Source organism: Maniola hyperantus, chromosome 21 (genome assembly GCF_902806685.2).
Source record: "Maniola hyperantus chromosome 21, iAphHyp1.2, whole genome shotgun sequence".
Lineage (NCBI taxonomy): Eukaryota > Metazoa > Arthropoda > Insecta > Lepidoptera > Nymphalidae > Maniola > Maniola hyperantus.
The window spans coordinates 2,766,690-2,784,794 of record NC_048556.1 but is presented as its reverse complement, the minus strand read 5'-3'; the positions used below and the strand labels follow the sequence as shown (position 1 = coordinate 2,784,794).

General features: G+C 33.9%; 2 protein-coding genes across 2 annotated transcripts; both read right to left on the bottom strand.

Annotated features, from left to right (window-relative positions):
- Positions 1-6,686: 6,686 nt before the first annotated feature.
- Positions 6,687-8,725, bottom strand: LOC138403867 (uncharacterized). Its single transcript, XM_069505967.1, has 4 exons — positions 8,654-8,725; positions 8,012-8,092; positions 7,460-7,607; positions 6,687-6,856 (listed from the first exon to the last, which is right to left on the bottom strand). Exons 1-4 carry the CDS (start codon positions 8,723-8,725, stop codon positions 6,687-6,689), a joined length of 471 nt encoding a protein of 156 aa, XP_069362068.1.
- A 4,573-nt stretch (positions 8,726-13,298) lies between these two features.
- Positions 13,299-14,634, bottom strand: LOC138403866 (uncharacterized). The gene is made up of 3 exons (XM_069505966.1): positions 14,464-14,634; positions 13,881-14,034; positions 13,299-13,456 (listed from the first exon to the last, which is right to left on the bottom strand). Exons 1-3 carry the CDS (start codon positions 14,632-14,634, stop codon positions 13,299-13,301), a joined length of 483 nt encoding a protein of 160 aa, XP_069362067.1.
- Between the last annotated feature and the right edge of the window lie 3,471 nt (positions 14,635-18,105).

Sequence of the window (18,105 nt, the reverse complement as noted above, 5' to 3'; positions counted from 1 at the left end):
ACGAAGCTACTATGGCATTAGTAAGGTGTGACGTCAAAATTCTATATCGCTATCTCTGTCTAATCACAAATATTTAAATGCTTATAACTTTTTTGTTATTTGATCGGTTTAATTAGTTTTTCCAGTTTACGTCATTATTTTTATCCTAGTTTATAATAAAGTAATAAAAAAATTGGAGTCAAATATCCAATTGTTCAGTTCCTGGAGTGTTGTTAAAGAAAATTTGTATTTTAGTCCTCTGGAATGTTTTTGATGTTTTGACGACCTCCCTGGCGCAGTGGTAAGCACTGTGGTCTTATTAGTGGCAGGTCCCGGGTTCGATTCCTGGCAGGGGTTTGGAATTTTATAATTTCTAAATTTCTGGTCTGGTCTGGTGGGAGACTTCGGCCGTGGCTAGTTACACTAACGTCAACTAAACATGTGAGTAAAGCCGAGTGTGAGACATCCATTTGTACAGCATCTATGTTAATTTGCGAGCTTTCTCCTAAATTCGCACTTAATTCGATTAATAACCCAGATCTCACTTTACAAGCAAAAGGGTTTTGAAGTAGCACCCCTTAAAAATAATAAAAAAAGGTAGGGGCGAAAGATAATCCTTCCTGAGGGCTGCTCCCGATTTTATGCCTTCTTTATGTTTCCCTTAAAACTGTTCAAATTTAAGATGGCCCATAAAACCTGGATTATATTCATAACAGATAAAATATTTTAATGGCGACTTACGTTATTTTATTTGTTTATACAATTTGAGTTATTGTTCTTTGGAAATTTTATCGTCCATCCTATTTAGGAAGTTTGGGCGATCGCTTAAGTTATGAGCTCATCTAGGATCAGGTTTATATTCCTAAGTTATATTATCATTTTTGAACAATTGGGTATTTGACTCCAATTTTTTTATTAAGTACTTTATTATAAACTAGGATATAAGTAATGACGTAAACTGAAAAAAACTAATTAAATCGATCAAATAACAAAAAAGTTATAAGCATTTAAATATTTCTGATTAGACAGAGATAGCGATATAGAATTTTGACGTCACACCTTACTAATGTCTTAGTAGCTTCGTGCGGTGTCATACAAATTTTCGTTTTGCGAGAAAAGGATAGAAGACCCTCCCACTCCAAAATTAAAATGCCTGTAACTTTGTAAATCTTTGTTGGATTTTAATATTTTTATCAGCGTACGTCATTATTTTTATCCTAGTTTATGATAAAGTAATAATATTTATCAAATTCAAATTTTCTTCTTCGCATTGAAGTGACCCAATTTAAAGCAAAAATCCTTATTTATCACAAGAATAATAATAATAACTATGTGCTTGTCATAATCAAAGGCCTTACAGTACGCGGCAGAAAATAAAATGAAGAAAATAACTGATACCTATGTGACGTTTTGTGGGTCTCAACTACAAAGACAATGCTCTACGAAACCGCTATCTCTTTCCAAAGGTCGAGGTTCATTATTTTCTACCGCATGCTGTACATAAATCATAAAAAAATAAAGCCTCAATTCCGTCATTATTGTAATAATTCGCTTCGTACGAGATTTTATGTCTCACTAACGTTGATAGTATTCGAGTGTCGAAAGACTTCCACGTTATAGTAAAGTGGATCTTAACTGTCTTGTTTTAAAGTTCAAGTTGTCTACACATCTACAGGCAACGCTCCAAGCGGAAACGTTGCAAAATTAAAATCAGTGGGATTGAATTTTTGACTTCAACTCAAGGTATTTTAGGTATATTTTACTTTGACATTTATTGTGTTTCGACTCTCGAATTCTAGCAACGTTGGTGAGATGTAAAATCTTATACCTACTAGGCGCACTGTTAAAACATTTATTTGTAGAATTTTAATACAAGTGTGTCAGTTGCAATAAAACAATGACGTATGTGATATACAGACTAAGAACAGACATAGGTAAAGAGGCATCCATTGGAACTACTCCAAGCACATTGAACTTAAACGGACGAGCATCGATGTAATTGATCAACTTTTGAATATCTTGCTCCTTCTGTGGATCTGAAAAATCAATAATAGTTCATCTTGGACGATTATACAGTCAGGCGATGACGGATGAAGAAAAGAGGACGAACTTGACAGTTAGTACAGTTAAAGGGCGTAAAACTCCGATGTTGCCGCTATAACAACAAATACTAATAAACAGAATAAAATAAATATTTAAGGGGGCTCCCATACAATGAAAGTGATTCTTTTGCTCGTTTTTGCTCGATATTGATAACGGAAATAGGTAGACGCTTGAAATAATATAAGCTAAGCTGTTCGAGCGTCTATTGCTGCGAAGGGTTCGCCCCGCACGTACGCCTGCGGGCTGAACAGTTCGGCTTTCGCAGCAAGCACTCAACGACATTCTAGCTAGCGAGAGGACTAAACTTCATCGCCAGTGAAAAGAACAGAGGATACTGCACCGTTGGGGTTTCCCTCCCTCCCTCGATATCAAGAAGGCCTTCGACCGTGTGTGGCATGCCGGCCTCCTGGCGAAACTCCTATCGACCAACCTACCACCCGCGATTGTGCGGCTGGTAGCATCGTTTCTGGAGGGCAGGTCCTTCCGAGTGTCTGTTGAAGGTGCGAACTCCCAGCCGCGCCCGATACGGGCAGGAGTACCACAAGGCAGCTGCCTGTCCCCGTGTCATCCCTACCCTCGCCGAAGATTGGCGCGAGGGGGAAGAAGACATTCTGTTGTCGCTCTATGCCAACGACAACGCGTATCTAGCGTCTTTAACCACCGTAGGTACATTTTCAAAAACAATCAGAAATCATACAAACCGTTTTCTTCTAGAATCATGTTATGAAGACAAACTTTGATTTGGTTGACTTCGTTGGATAATGTACCAGCTGCTACTGCAGGCGCGAATATAACAATAAGCGTAGATAACACCACAGCACTCTCTGATGCATAACCCGAAAGACCTTTCTGTAATTAGAACACAAAATTGGCAGTTAGTGGGAACTGTCGATAGAAGTGAATACTGTTAAAATAACAATGGCTAATTTTTGGATTTTTAAATTAAGTAAAGTACCTAAGTATAACTGTGACATTGAAATAAAAGTGGCTAATTTTTGGATTTTTAAATTAACTGTAGTAAGTACCTAATGTTATAAATGTATATTAATTAAAGATCATCTTACCGAACCGACTGTAATCTCTTTTATAATCACATAAATTACTCCCATAAGACAAGGAACGTCAATGAATAGTGTAACATAAAACTGAAACAGAGTGATAATAATAAATAATAGTTAAATAGTTAACTGATTAATAATGATTATTGTTTGCAATTCGATAAATCGATAAACATATAACTTTTGTTGCAGAACGACTTACTATAGGATCAAACGTTTTTTTGACTGTTTCAGTTGAATCGATTAAAGATTTATACAGATACTGAAAAAGTATTGGCTCACAGCCTCTCTTTTCAATGAGTTTTCGTAAAACGATCAATCGGCTCCGAGTAGCGTAGAATATGAAGAAAAGAAAAATAAGCGGGACATCCATAGACGAGGCAGGTACAAAATATAATATTTGAATCCAAATAGGTCTCATACATTCATTGAAATCTGTACAGTAAATAATGGTTGCAACCATTTTGTACGTTATTGATGCAACACAGTAAGTCAAAATCTTTACATCCAATCGAAAAGAATCACTATCTACACCTATCTTTGCATCTATAGAATGCAAGTGGTTTAAAAATGAACAAAATGTTTTACCCTCTGGTGTCACGATTAATATGAGAACATGAGAGTAAATTTCAATGATGTATCTAGTATACCACACAAAATTTTCCGTTTTATACAATAAAAGAGACTTTACGAGGAAACTGACTCCGAATAGCGTTATTGCTGTAAGAGAAGCTACTTTAATAATTATTTTTTGTTTTAATGATTTGTATTTGATCAATCCAAAATCCATTGAAAATACAAGTAAAGCTGCAGTAAGTATTGCCTTGAGAAGTTTCGATATTGGTTTAGGTTTTGGATAATCTTCCTTTTTGAGTTCAGATTTATTTATTATTTTAACCATTATGGTCTTTTATACGTCAACACCGTTTGAATGACAAAATGTAACTGGGTTAAAATTTCTAACGACAAGATATTCTAATCATCAAAGTACGCTACGTTGTTGGTCAGTTGTCACTAAGATATTATTTTGTTTGTTTTCAATAATTTTAAAATCCTACATGATATAACATAAAATCGATAGTTTTGCAATCAGTTAAGTGCTTCCTATTAATTTTGTGAATGTTCACTTACCATTTCAGATGATACTGTTATTGAACATGAAATTAATTGATTTGTCACTAATGGCTTCTAGAATGTTTTCGAAAAGATAAAAGTTGAATGCTTATCTAAATTAAGTTTTTATTTTAGTGAAAGCTCCAGGTAGGTATCTAGGCAAGCACGCTTCACCGAGTCAGCGTATACTGAGAAACAAAATGCGTAAGCAAATTCCTTTGGAACTAAAATTCAAAATATTTATTTATTTCATTGTAGGTGATCTAGTATCTTTTATGATACATCACGTCTGGAACTCTATCACTAATTTGAGATGCAGATTGTACTCGGAAGAGGCAATCGCTCTTTTCAAATCATAAAAAGTTAATTGTAACAATACATTACACCATTTAATCTTATGGCCAACTGAAAGCTCAGTTGGTTGCTTGCACAAAACTTTGTCACTAAGGAATTCATCAATTGTATAATAATAGCCTCGACTTAATAAGTGTCATTTTTCACTTTTTACACGATGTTTTGTGTAATTGCAAATCTAAAAATTATTTCAGAACCATAATAATCATCAATCATCATCAATCATCAATACTTATAATAAAACTGTAACAGGTCAAATTCTGTACATTGAAGATATTTTGAAAATTTTTTTTCGAGGGCACTCTATAATCGATACTGAACCCAAAACTGTAATTTTTTTCATTTTTGTCTGTCTGTCTGTCTGTCTGTCTGTCTGTCTGTCTGTCTGTCTGTCTGTATCACGGCCGCGCATCACGCTGAAACTACTGAATGGATTCCAATGAAACTTGGTACGATTTGAGGTCATACTATGAGGAAGAATATAGGATACTTTTTATCCCGAAATTCAGCATGGTTCCCGTAGGAGAGGGGACGAAAGTTAAAATGTATACTGAGTTGTAATTCATTAACGCGTAGTCCGATTTCATTCATTCTTTTTTTGTTAGACGGGGGATATTTTAAAAATTGTTCCGTAAATATTTCAAGGTCATCGGTTTTTAACCGACTGTCAAAAAGGAGGTGGTTCTTTTTTCTACATGATTTTTTCGAGGTTTCTGGCCCGATTTGCAAATTTTTTTTTAAATCAACAAAAAAAGTTTACGTCGTGGTCACATAAAAAATTCTGGATTCAACTCCTTAATCCTGATGCTGCAGGGTTACTGCCCGCCTGGGTTATCAAGATTCAGGAAGTGTTCATAGTGAATTCATATTGTAGGTACCAAGCAACGACTTTATTCTCAGACTTCAAGTCTCAACTCCTCAACCCTGATCATGTAGGGTACAGCACTCCTAAACTATAATGTTTCAGGAACTGCGGATGATGCAAAATTATTTTAGGTACCAAGCATAGGCTACATCACTGAACTTCGGATCCTAACTCCTCAATCCTGATGCTGCAAAGTACTGAAGTCCTAAATCGTGGGGATTTTAGAATTTCTGATAGTGAATTGATATTTTTAAAAAAATTAAAAAATTTGAATCGACTGTTAGGCGAAACGAAGTTCGCAGGGTCAGCTAGTATTTTATAAACTCAAATACTTAGCCTCACAAAGGATTTCTGTAATTTATGCAGACGTCACATCATAGCGGTGTTACCAGTTTATGTTGGTGTCTAGTAAGAGATTCTTTGTGGATTTTTTAGCAAGCTATTTTGAACTCGATTTTAGTTGTGATTAAGTTCACTATCAATTTATCAATAAAAATGCTCAAGCATTCTGCTGTTCATATTGCGCTGAGGGCTACACCATGTCTTAAAAGCAGCAGAGATTAGTTATTACTTGTAATTATCTCTGACAGCAGCTAAGGATCTAAAAATTAAAAAAAAAAACATAAAAACTTTAAAGTTTTAATACAAATGAGTTAATTGTAATACAACAATGATGTATGTCACACATACAGATCGATCTGAGAAATTCATAATCTGAAAAAATCAGAATGTGTGTGGAGCATACTGACATTGTAAGGAATTCCGGGCTTTGTAAATTATAATATGAATTCAGATTATGAATTCAGAGAGACATTCCGTCTGTGTAAGGCCAGCCTTATGTATCATTTAATACCATTTTAATACTGATAGATAAAATGGTACCTTGTCAGACAGTATCAGTGTTAGAATTTTATTTCAAGTATTTTTTTAAAAATCCTGAGAGGACTCTTTGATTTTCCGTGACAAAAAGTAGACTGTCCCTGGGATGCAGGGCATAACATAGCTGCAGATAGTCAAACAGAGAGGTACACTTTCGCATTTATAATATTAGTATGGATATATTATGAATTATTTATTATTATATTTAAGCTGAAGTTTAGGATCAGATTTGTGTTTTAGTATGTAATAGCACGACATCACGTATTAGGCAAGTATTGAGATACTTATATAGTTTATTTAAAAAAAAAACATCTCAAGTTATGAAAATAGTGATTTTAATACAAATGAGTCAGTTGCAATAAAACAATGACGTATGTGATATACAGATTCAAAACAGACATCGGTAAAGAGGCATCCATTGGAACTACTCCAAGCACGTTGAACTTAAATGGACGTGCATCCATGTAATTAATCAACTTTTGAATTTGTTGCTCTTTCTGTGGATCTGAAAATAACAATAGTTTATTTTTAATCAAATCTTCATTTTTAACTATTAACGCATGTTTTTTTTTTTTCCTTGTCATTATCTGCAATCAGTCGGGGGACTATAAGCAGATTTTTTTGTGCTGAATTTGGTATTGAGAAACGAGGGAGCCATTGGCCACTGCTCCCACGTCCATCAGATATCGAGCACATCAGCTCGTTTCAGTCTTTTTACTCTAGGGGCAGCTAGAAGTGAGTTGGCGAGTGGGTTTGGATGCTTGGCAAGGCAAACTTTGTGTTTTTTGGAGTACTTGTTTATTTCCTCGGAAACAGTTGGCATTTCCAGGTACTGGTGCAATTCATCGTTGCGTGTAAACCAGGGCGCACTAGTTATTGTCCTTAGTATGTTGTTTTGAACGAGCGAGTTAATAAACATGAATAATAATAAAACCTTCTACTTAATCGATTTTAACTAACTTCTCGGTGAGTTACAAGCTTGAAATCTTAAACATAGTTTGGTACTGGATCACAATGCGACAATAACTTGCTTTCTTGTTTAAGACACTTAAACCACCACTTGTTTATAGTACGTATAAAAATAAAAAAGTCCCGGAATTATACAAACCGTTTTCTTCTAGAATCATATTATGAAGACAGACTTTGATTTGGTTGACTTCGTTGGATAATGTACCAGCTGCTACTACAGGTGCAAATATTACAATAAGCGTAGATAACACCACAGCACTCTCTGATGCATAACCCGACAGACCTTTCTGTAATTGAATTTAATTAGAACACAAAATTGGCAGTTAGTGGGAACTGTCGATAGAAGTGAATACTGTTAAAATAACAATAGATTTTTTTGAATTTTAAAATTAACTGTAGTACCTATGTATAACTGTGACACTATGAAATAAAAGTGGCTAATTTTTTGATTTTTAAATTAACTATAGTAAGTACCTAATGTTATAATATGTATTAATAAAAGATCATCTTACCGAACCGACTGTAATCTCTTTTATAATCACATAAATTACTCCCATAAGACAAGGAACGTCAATGAATAGTGTTACGTAAAACTGAAACCGAGTGATAATAATAAATACATAATAGTTAAATAGTTAAGAAATCAATAATGATTGTTGTTTGAAATTCGATAAATCGATAAACATATAACGTTTGTTGCAGAACTACTTACTATAGGATCAAACGTTTTTTTGACTGTTTCAGTTGAATCAATTAAAGATTTATACAGATACTGAAAATGTATTGGCTCACAGCCTCTCTTTTCAATGAGTTTTCGTAAAACGATCAATCGGCACCGAGTGGCGTAGAATATGAAGAAAAGAAAAATAAAGGGGACATCCATAGACAAGTAAGGTACAAAATATAATACTTGAATCCAAATAGGTCTCAAACATTCATTGAAATCTGTACAGTAAATAATGGTTGCAACCGTTTTGTATGTTATTGATGCAACACAGTAACTCAAAATCTTTACATCCAATCGAAAAGAATCACTATCGACGCCTATCTTAGCATCGATGTAATGCAAGCGGTTTAGAAATGAACAAAATGTTTTAGCCTCTGGTGTCACCAATAGTATGAGAACATGAGCGTAAATTTCAATGATGTATCTAATGTACCACACATAATTCCTCAATTTATACAAAAAAATAAATTGTACGAGAAAACTGACTGCGAATAGCGTTATTACTGTAAGAGAAGCTATTTTAATAGCTATTTTTTGTTTTAATGATTTATATTGGATCAATCCAAAATCCATTGAAAATAAAAGTAAAGCTACAGTAAGTATTGCCTTGAGAAGTTTCGAAATTGGTTTAGGTTTTGGATAATCTTCGTTTACAAGTTCAGATTTTATTTTAACCATTATGCTCTTTTACATAAGTACGTCAACACCTTTTGAATGACAAAATGTAACTGAGTTAAAATTTCTAACGACAAAATATTCTAATCATCAAAAGTACGCTACGTTGGTCAGTTGTCACTAAGATATTATTTTGTTTGTTTTCGATAATTTCAAAAATCCTACATGATATAACATAAAATCGATAGTTTTGCAATCAGTTAAGTGCTTCCTACTAATTTTGTGAATGTTTACTTACCATTTCAGATGACACTGTTATTGAACATGAAAATAATTGGTTCGTCACTAATGCTTCTAGAACATTTCCGAAATGATAAAAGTTGATTGCTTATCTAAATTAAGTTTTTATTTTAGTGAAAGCTCCAGGTAGGTATCTGGGCAAGCACGCTTCACCGAGTCAGCGTATACTGAGAAACAAAATGCGTAAACAAATTCCATTGGAACCAAAATTCAAAATAAAATGTATTTATTTCATATTACTTCATATTAATTGTAGGTGATCTAAAGTGTTTTTTATGATACATCACGTCTGGAACTCTATCACTAGTTTGAGATGCAGATTGTACTCGGAAGAGGCAATCGCTCTTTTCAAATCATAAAAAGTTAATTGTAACAATATATTACACCATTTAATCTAATGGCCAACTAAAAGATCAGTTGGTTGCTTGCACAAAACTTTTTCACTAAGGAATTCATCAATTGTATAATATTAGCCTCGACTTAACAAGTGTCATTTTTCACTTTTTACGCGATGTTTTGTGTAATTGCAAATTTAAAAATTATTTCAGAACCATATTATTATAAACTATTTGATAAGTATTTGACATAGCCCCACAATAGATTTCTGTAAATAATGCAGACGTCACATCATAGCGGTGTAACCAGTTTATGTTAGTGTCTAGTAAGAGATTCTTTGCAAGCTATTTTGAACTCGATTTTAGTTGTGATTAAGTTCACTATCAATTTATCAATAAACATGCTCAAGTATTCTGCTGTTCAGCTTGCACTGAGGGCTACACCATGCCTTAAAAGCAGCAGAGATTAGTTATTACTTGTAATTTTCTCTGACAGCAGGCAAGGATCTAAAAATTAATAAAAAAGCCAAAAAAACTTTAAAGTTTTAATACAAATGAGTTAATTGTAATACAACAATGATGTATGTCACACATAGGTTAAGAATAATCATCGGTAAAGTAGCATCCAATGGGATGACTCCGAGTATTGTGAACTTGAATGGACGAGCTTCGATGTAACTGATCAATTTTTGAATGTCTTTCTCTTTCTGTAGATCTGAAAAAATCAAGGATAACTATTTAGTTTGAAACGGTGATAGCATAGTCACTAGTGGTTCAGATTCGGTTGATCCAAGGATTGATCCCGGGCATGGACCTCTTACTTTTCAGAGTTATGTGTGTTTTAAGCAATTTAATGTCACTTATGATATTGTGAAGAAACCTTGTTGGCATGAGAGATCTCCGTATTATGGTTCTCAAAAGTGTAAAGTTTACCGATCCGCACTTGGTCTATGTCTTCACTCCAGCATGGTGGACTATGTTCTAAGCCTTCCTCATCCAAGACAAAAATCCTCCACCCGTTCTCAGTAGTTAGCCAGAGATTGTAAGTACCTAAAATAGTATCTAGTACTTTGAATAAATAATTTGATGGAGTAATCATCTTCTGCACAATCTGCAGTGAATGAAAGAGTGATCCAAACCTGTAATACAAACCTTTTTCTTCAAGAAGGACATTATGAAAATAAATTTTGATTTTGTTAACTTCATTCAACAATGTGCCCGCTGCTACCGCAGGTGCGAAAATCACCATTAATGATGATAATAACATGACACTCTCAGTTGCATATCCCACAAGATTTTTAAAAGCCTATAAATATAATTGAAAATATTAGCTGGGAAATGAATACAATAAAATGAAATAAATTGAGTAAAGATAAAACACGGTCATCGCTAAATGTAATGAACTTACTGACGATGAAACTGTAATTTCTTTTATAATTTGATAAATTATTACCACGATGCAAGGAACGTCGGCAAATATTGTTACGTAAAACTGAAAATAAAGTAATAAATGCATAATTAAACGTTCGATATATTTCCGAGTTTTGTCGACGCCGCCTTCTACGCCACATTATAAATATTAATGGTTATTGTTTCTTTCCTCCTTTCAAACTGATGGCGAACCAGTAACTAGCTAGTTATTGTTTAAAATTAAACAAATATAATTCATTACTTTTGCTATTTAACGGCTACTTACTATTGGATCGAAAGCTTTTTTAATAGTTTCAGTTGAATCTATTAAGGATTTATATAAACATTGAATATATTTCGGCTCAATATGTCCATTTTCAATAAATTTTCTTAAAGCTATCAATCGGCACCGAACGGCGTAGAATATGAAGAAAAAAATAATAAGAGGAATATCCATTGATAAGTATGGGGTGAAAAATAGTAATTGCAACCAAATAGGCTTGAAACATTCATTGAAATCCGTACAATACATAACACTTAAAACCCATTTGTAAATCATCGATGTGACAAAGTATATCAAAATCTTAATATCTAAACGAAAAGAGTTACTGTCTACTCCAATCTTTGTATCAATAGAATGTAACTTGCTCATAAATGAACAAAATGTTTTATTCTCCGGCGTAAATATTAAAATGACAATAGAAGAATACACTTCTATAATATATCTTGAATACCAAATTATATTTTGCAATGTGTTATATACATATAAAGTACTTAAGAAGAAAGTGATTCCAAACACTGATGTGATTGCAAAAGAAGTTATTTTAATAGTTATTTTTTGGGCAAATGATTTGGATTTGATGAGTCCAAAATCCATTGAAAACAAAAATAAAGTTACAGTGAGTATTGCTTTGAGAAGTTTTGATATTGGTTTAGGTTTTAGATAATTTTCCTGTATCTGAACTCGAGTCATTGTTGTGCTTTCAAACGACAGTAGCTTTAGTATTGCAGAACGTAACTGAGTCAAACGTTCGACAGGTTTATAATCAGCTAAGTACTTTAATACTTTTAAGAATTTAGTGTTTGTGCATTTATGGGTTTAGAAATTGTAAAAGTTGAATGTTCATCTAAATTAATGACTCTTGGATACTACACTAAAAATATGAACTGTAATTATATTTTTTCAAAATCTTATCAATCATATACGAGTATCTATGCAAATATACATGCGAAAATATGTGTTACTCTGTTTTTGCGTCTATCTATGGATACACACATTTCATTGCGTCTCGCAAAGTGTGAAAATAAATTCAAAATCTTCATAATATGCTTAAATAGTTACCTACCTATCTGTATTTAGAAGTTTCTGGGAGCAAATCGTCTATTACACTTTGAGAATTAATAGTTTCCGAAGTTAAATTACCTACTGTTGCCATCTTCGTCGCCACTCGACATTTTAATTTAAAGTCAAATAAATATTGGTTTGTAATCAGTTAAGCGCTTTCTATTAATTTTGTCAATGTTTACTTACCATTTCAGATGACACTGTTATTGAACATGAAATTAATTCACTAATGCGTCTAGAATGTTTCCGAAATGATTAAATTTGAATGTTTATCTAAATTAAGTTTTTAAAAATTATCTAGGCAATCGTGCTTCACTGGGTTAGCGTATACTGAGAAACAAAATGCGTAAGCAAATTCCATTGGAACCGCAATTTAAAACAAAACTTATTTATTTCATATAAATTGTAAGAGGTCTAGTGTCTCTTATGATACTTCTGGGACTCTATCACCGGTTTGAAATGCAGATTCTACTCAGAAGAGGCGCAGTTGCTCTTTTCAAATCATAAAAAGCTAGACTTAATAAGTGCGTAATAATAACACGATACTTTAAATTTGTGTACTGGTAAATTAAACAATTTTTCGGAACCATAATTATTATTATAAAATCCAATACTCAACCCCACCAAGGCTTTCTGTACTTTACGCAGATGACAGGTGGCGTTACCAGTTTATGGTGATTCCTTGTAAGAGATTATTTTTTGTTGAGTTTCTCTTACACGCTCTTTACTATTAAATCTATTCTACTTGACTCTACTCTATTTCGAACTCTATTTTATTTATGATTTAGTTCATTATCAATTTATCTATGAGAATTGCTCAAGCATTCTGCTGTTCAGCATGCGCTGAAGGCTCCATCGTGCCTTACAAGATTAGTATTTTTTTATTTTTTTATTATTAACATACAAGAGAAAAAAGTACATAAAATAGGTAGCATCGCATTGTAAAAAACCACAGAGGTTTGACCCTCAATGCGTTTGCCTACGTTATAACTTGTAAACAGTTCTCTGACTCTGTATAGGTCTAAAAATAAAAAATAACTCTAAATAATATCTGTTCCGGCTTTACTCATGTGTGTAGTCGACGTTAGCCCGACTAGTTTCGAACCCATACGGGGTACTTTTTCAAGGGAGTCCGTTCGCGCACGTGCCGCGGTGAGTAAAGCCGGGACAGATATTATTTAGTATAGAAATCACTCACGGTAGTTTAAACGCTAAAAAAATAACTCTCCATAAAACCTTTGAAGTTTTAATACAAATGAGTTAATTGTAATACAACAATGATGTATGTTACACATAGGTTGAGAACAATCATCGGTAACGTAGCATCCAATGGGATGACTCCTAGCACTGTGAACTTGAATGGACGAGCTTCGATGTAACTGATCAATTTTTGAATATCTTTCTCTTTCTGTAGATCTAAAAAAATATATCAATGATAACAATTTAGTTTGATGCGGCGACAGCCTAGTGGTTCTCATTCAGTATATCCAAGGATTGATCCTCTAACTTTTCCGAGTTATGTGTGTTTTAAGCAATTTAATGTCATATAAGCTATTGTGAAGAAACCTTCTGTCTGAGAGTTCTCAAAGGTGTGAAGTTTGCCAATACGCACTTGTTCTATGTCTTCACTCCATTATGGTGGACTATATTCTAAGCCCTCCTCATTCTAAGACCTAAGAATTCTCTACCTGTTCTTAGTAGTGGGCCAGGGGAATTTAGGTGCTAGCAGAAAATTAATTTCCCTATTAAAATAATTTAATAGGGTAAGTAGGTGTATTCTGTTCAATCTGCAGTGAATGAAAAAGTGATGCAAACCTGTCATACAAACCTTTTTCTTCAAGAAGCACATTATGAAAATGTACTTTGATTTTATTAACTTCATTCGACAATGTGCCCGCTGCTATCGCAGGTGCGAAAATCACCATTAATGATGATAATAACATGGCACTCTCAGTTGCATGTCCCGTGAGATTGTTTAAAGCCTGTAAATGCAATAAAATTGGAAATATTAGCCGAGAAAAGAATCTAATAAAATAAAATAAATTGAATGAAGGGAAAACACGGGTTTCGCTAAATGTTATCATTTTTATCAACTTACCGAGGACGCAACTGTAATTTCTTTTATAATTTGATAAATTATTACCACGATACAAGGGACGTCAGCAAATGTTGTTACGTAAAACTGAAAATGAAGTGATTAATGAATAATGAAGTGCTTGTTATATCTGCGAGCATCTCGACTCGCCTATCTAGTAACCAGTTGACTCCACCGAGTTTTGTCGATGCGGCCTTCTACGCCCGCATTAGGTAAATTAGTAAAAAGAATTAATATAAAAGGTAATTGTTTTCTTCCTCCTTCCAAATTAAATTTAAACAAATTAATTTACTTTTGCTATTTCACGACTACTTACAATTGGATCGAAAGCTTTTTTAATAGTTTCAGTTGAATCTATTGATGATTTATATAAAGACTGAATATATTTCGGCTCACAGTCTCTATTTTCAATAAATTTTCTTAAAGCAATCAATCGGCACCTAACGGCATAGAATATGAAGAAAAAAAAAATAAGAGGGACATCCATTGACAAGTATGGAATGAACAATATTAATTCTGTCCAAATATAATTGAAACATTCATTGATATTGATACAATACATAAAATTTAAAACCCATTTGAATGTAATCGATGTGACTAGGTATACTAAAATCTTTACATCTAATCGAAAGGAGTTACTATCTACCCCGATCTTTGTATCAATAGAATGCAACTTGCTTATAAATGAACAAAATGTTTTATTCTCCGGCGTAAATATTAAGATGATAATCGAAGAATAAGCTTCTATGCCATATCTTGAATACCAAATTATATTTGACAATGTGTTATACGCATATAAAGCCCTTGTGAAGGAAATGATTCCAAGTACTGATGTAATTGCAAAAGAAGTTATTTTAATAGTAATTTTTTGAGCAAATGATTTGCCTTTGACGAGCCCAAAATCCATTGAAAACAAAAATAAAGCTACAATGAGTATTGCTTTGAGTAGTTTTGAAATTGGTTTATGTATTGGGTAATTTTTCTTCATGTCTATAGATTGAACTTCAATCATTATATTTTTGCTTTTATACGACCACTTCGTATCTTCTTACACCAATGTACTATTCGACAGTAACTTTAGTATTACAGAAGGTAACTAAGTAAAGCGTTCGATACTTTTGTAATCAGCTAAGTGCCTTAATATTTCTAAGAATTTATTATTTACCACCTTATGCTCGCGACTTCGTCCGCGTGGACTACACAAATTTCAAACCCCTATTTCACCCCCTTAGCGGTTGAATTTTCAAAAATCCTTTCTTAACGGATGCCTACGTCATAATAGCTATCTGCATGTAAAATTTCAGCCTGATCCGTCCAGTAGTTTGAACTGTGCGTTGATAGATCAGTCAGTCAGTCACTATTTTCTTTTATACATTTTAGATGTAGTGTTGTCACTTACACACTTATGAAAATTTTGATAAGCTTGAGGTAGTTTCAGATCTGCTATTTTCTATAGGACATTAGGGCAAATCATGGGCAACTCTTTATATCTCTATGGTTAAAATGGCCATGCGCCACTGGCGCCAACTGAGTTGGGTTAACTGTCATTTTTTACGGACTATGACTTTCATAAAATTTATGAAAGTCATAGTCCGTAAAAAATTTTTGCAGGACCTGGCATTTTGTTTTTATTTAATAAAAACAAAATGCCAGGTCCTCCAAAAATTTGTGTTTTGTGCATAAGTAGAAAATTAAGGTATTATTTCGATCTTTCTTCAGCGCTGGGCCCAAGCTTGTATGGGGCCAACTTCATTTCCTTTCAGCCGTGAAAACGTAGCAGATAGACAAACAGACAGGCACACTTTCGCATTTATAATATTAGAGTAAATATATTATGAATCATTTATTGTTATAGTTCTACTGAAGTTTAGGATCAGATTTGTGCAGGTATTACTTAGCACCATTTTAAGGTCCAGACGCATTTGCGCTGCGCTGCGCGACGCGACAGTCACCATACGACCTCATATAAACTATAATATGCCGCGTCGCGTCGCGCAGCGCATCTCAAATGCGTTGGGACCCTAATCGTGAAGCTGCAAAGCCGATTAAAATACTTATAGTACGCGACAGATCCAGACAGCAATCGAGGAGGGAACGCCCCGCACATCTGCACAGCCCCCGCGCTAACCCAGTGTGGGCGAGCGCGGGTGACGTGCAGGTGTGCGGGGCGTCCCCCCGCCTCATACCCCGATTGCCATCTCAACATGTCGCGTACTATAGATGGTTTATTAAAGAAAACACCTAATCATGCCAATTATAGTGATTTTAATACAAGTGTGTCAGTTGCAATAAAACAATGATGTATGTGATATATAAATTGAGAACAGTCATTGGAAAAGTAGCATCCATGGGAATGATTCCGAGCACTCTGAACTTAAATGGGCGAGCTTCAATATAACTGATCAATTTCTGAATTTCTTGCACTTTTTGTGGATCTGAAAAATATGTCATAAGTAAATAAGTAAGTATAAAATAAGAAAGAAAGAAAATGCATTTATTTGTTGTTGGTATCACAGATAAAAACAAAGTACAAATGTAACTTTTCATCTGTGACATCACCCCAAGTGGGTGTACACTGTACAGCTCAGCATAATGTCGTGCATAATATGCGTTAGCACACATAAGATGCAGGTCGCTGATTTTCAGCTGTGACCCGGGTGACGCCACAGTTACAACCGTAAATCTATATATATAAAAAGAAAAGGTGACTGACTGACTGACTGATCTGAACTGAATGAAATTTTTCTGACAATATACCTACATAGAAAAAAAAAGTAGGGGCGAACATTATTCAATGATTTCATAGCAAATCAAGAGTAAAGTTGATTGAGTGGTAATTTATACAAACCGTTTGTTTCAAGAATCATGTTATGTAAATTAATTTTAATATTATTAATTTCACTCGATATAGAACCGGCTATCACTGCTGGCGCAAAAATTGTGACGCATGAAGAGAAAACCGTCAAAATTTCCGTGGAATACCCGACGGGATTTTTCTGTAAACATAAAAATAAATAATATTAACAATGGGGCCGATTCTTTTGTACACAATCTTTAAACTAAACTAAAATGGCACGTCTAAATCTATTGCTATCCCTTTCATAATGTTGCTTGCGGAAAAGGATAGCACTAGATTTAGACCCGTTAATTTATTTTAGTTTAGAGATTATGTACCAAAGAATCAGCCCCATTATAAGCTTTTTATTTATGCTTTTAGATTTAAAAGGGATACACAATTATAATATAAAAACTTAAATCTAAATTAAAAGTATAATAAAACAAAATTAAATTAAAACTAAAATAAATTAAATTGACCACCGCGGTGAGGCATTGTACCCAATATGCTGGCATCATTACCCCTTTGGATGCCCCAACTATTTCTTTGACCAAGGTAGCTGCCAGCTCTCGGGTCCCCGGTTGACTCGATAACCCTTTTCGAAATATCCTTAAAAAGAGCTCGAGCGCCCGGGCCCCACGACCCCAAGGTCTCCACACCAAAATGCACGAATAATATGAAGCTCCCATCAAGGTTTTCATATTTGCGCCTCTTGGCGTGTTCGGCGCTGATGACCGCTGCACCCGCCATAGAGGAGGTCGCCTGAATGTGGGATGTATGTATGTATGTATGTATATACTTTATTGCACCACAGAAACACAAATGAAAGGTTACAATGCAGACAATTTAGCCGTAGGTTTAGGTTAGTGTCCTAAAGAAAAATGACCCAATCTTCAAAACATTAATTGTTAAGAAAAGCCACAATTTAAAATTGTTTGTATTTGAACTTACCAATTGAATTGTGATCTCTTTTATTATTTGATAAATAACTACCATTAAAGTAGGAACTTCAAAAAATAGTGTTACGATAAACTGAAAAAAAAACTTACTCATTATTCTTTTAAGTGAGATTTTATATCAAAACCTACACAAATATTATAACCTACACGAATTAAATAATTT

Coding starts and splice junctions, on each gene's coding strand:
- LOC138403866 (XM_069505966.1), bottom strand. CDS start 14,634: ATGGATGTCCCTCTTATTTTTTTTTTCTTCATATTCTATGCCGTTAGG. Junction 14,035..14,463: donor AAAAAGCTTTCGATCCAATT/GTAAGTAGTCGT, acceptor TTGCATTTACAG/GCTTTAAACAATCTCACGGG. Junction 13,457..13,880: donor TGTGCTTCTTGAAGAAAAAG/GTTTGTATGACA, acceptor ATCTACAGAAAG/AGAAAGATATTCAAAAATTG.
- LOC138403867 (XM_069505967.1), bottom strand. CDS start 8,725: ATGGTTAAAATAAAATCTGAACTTGTAAACGAAGATTATCCAAAACCT. Junction 8,093..8,653: donor CAATTTCGAAACTTCTCAAG/GCAATACTTACT, acceptor ATACATTTTCAG/TATCTGTATAAATCTTTAAT. Junction 6,857..7,459: donor TATGATTCTAGAAGAAAACG/GTTTGTATAATT, acceptor TGTTATTTTCAG/ATCCACAGAAAGAGCAACAA.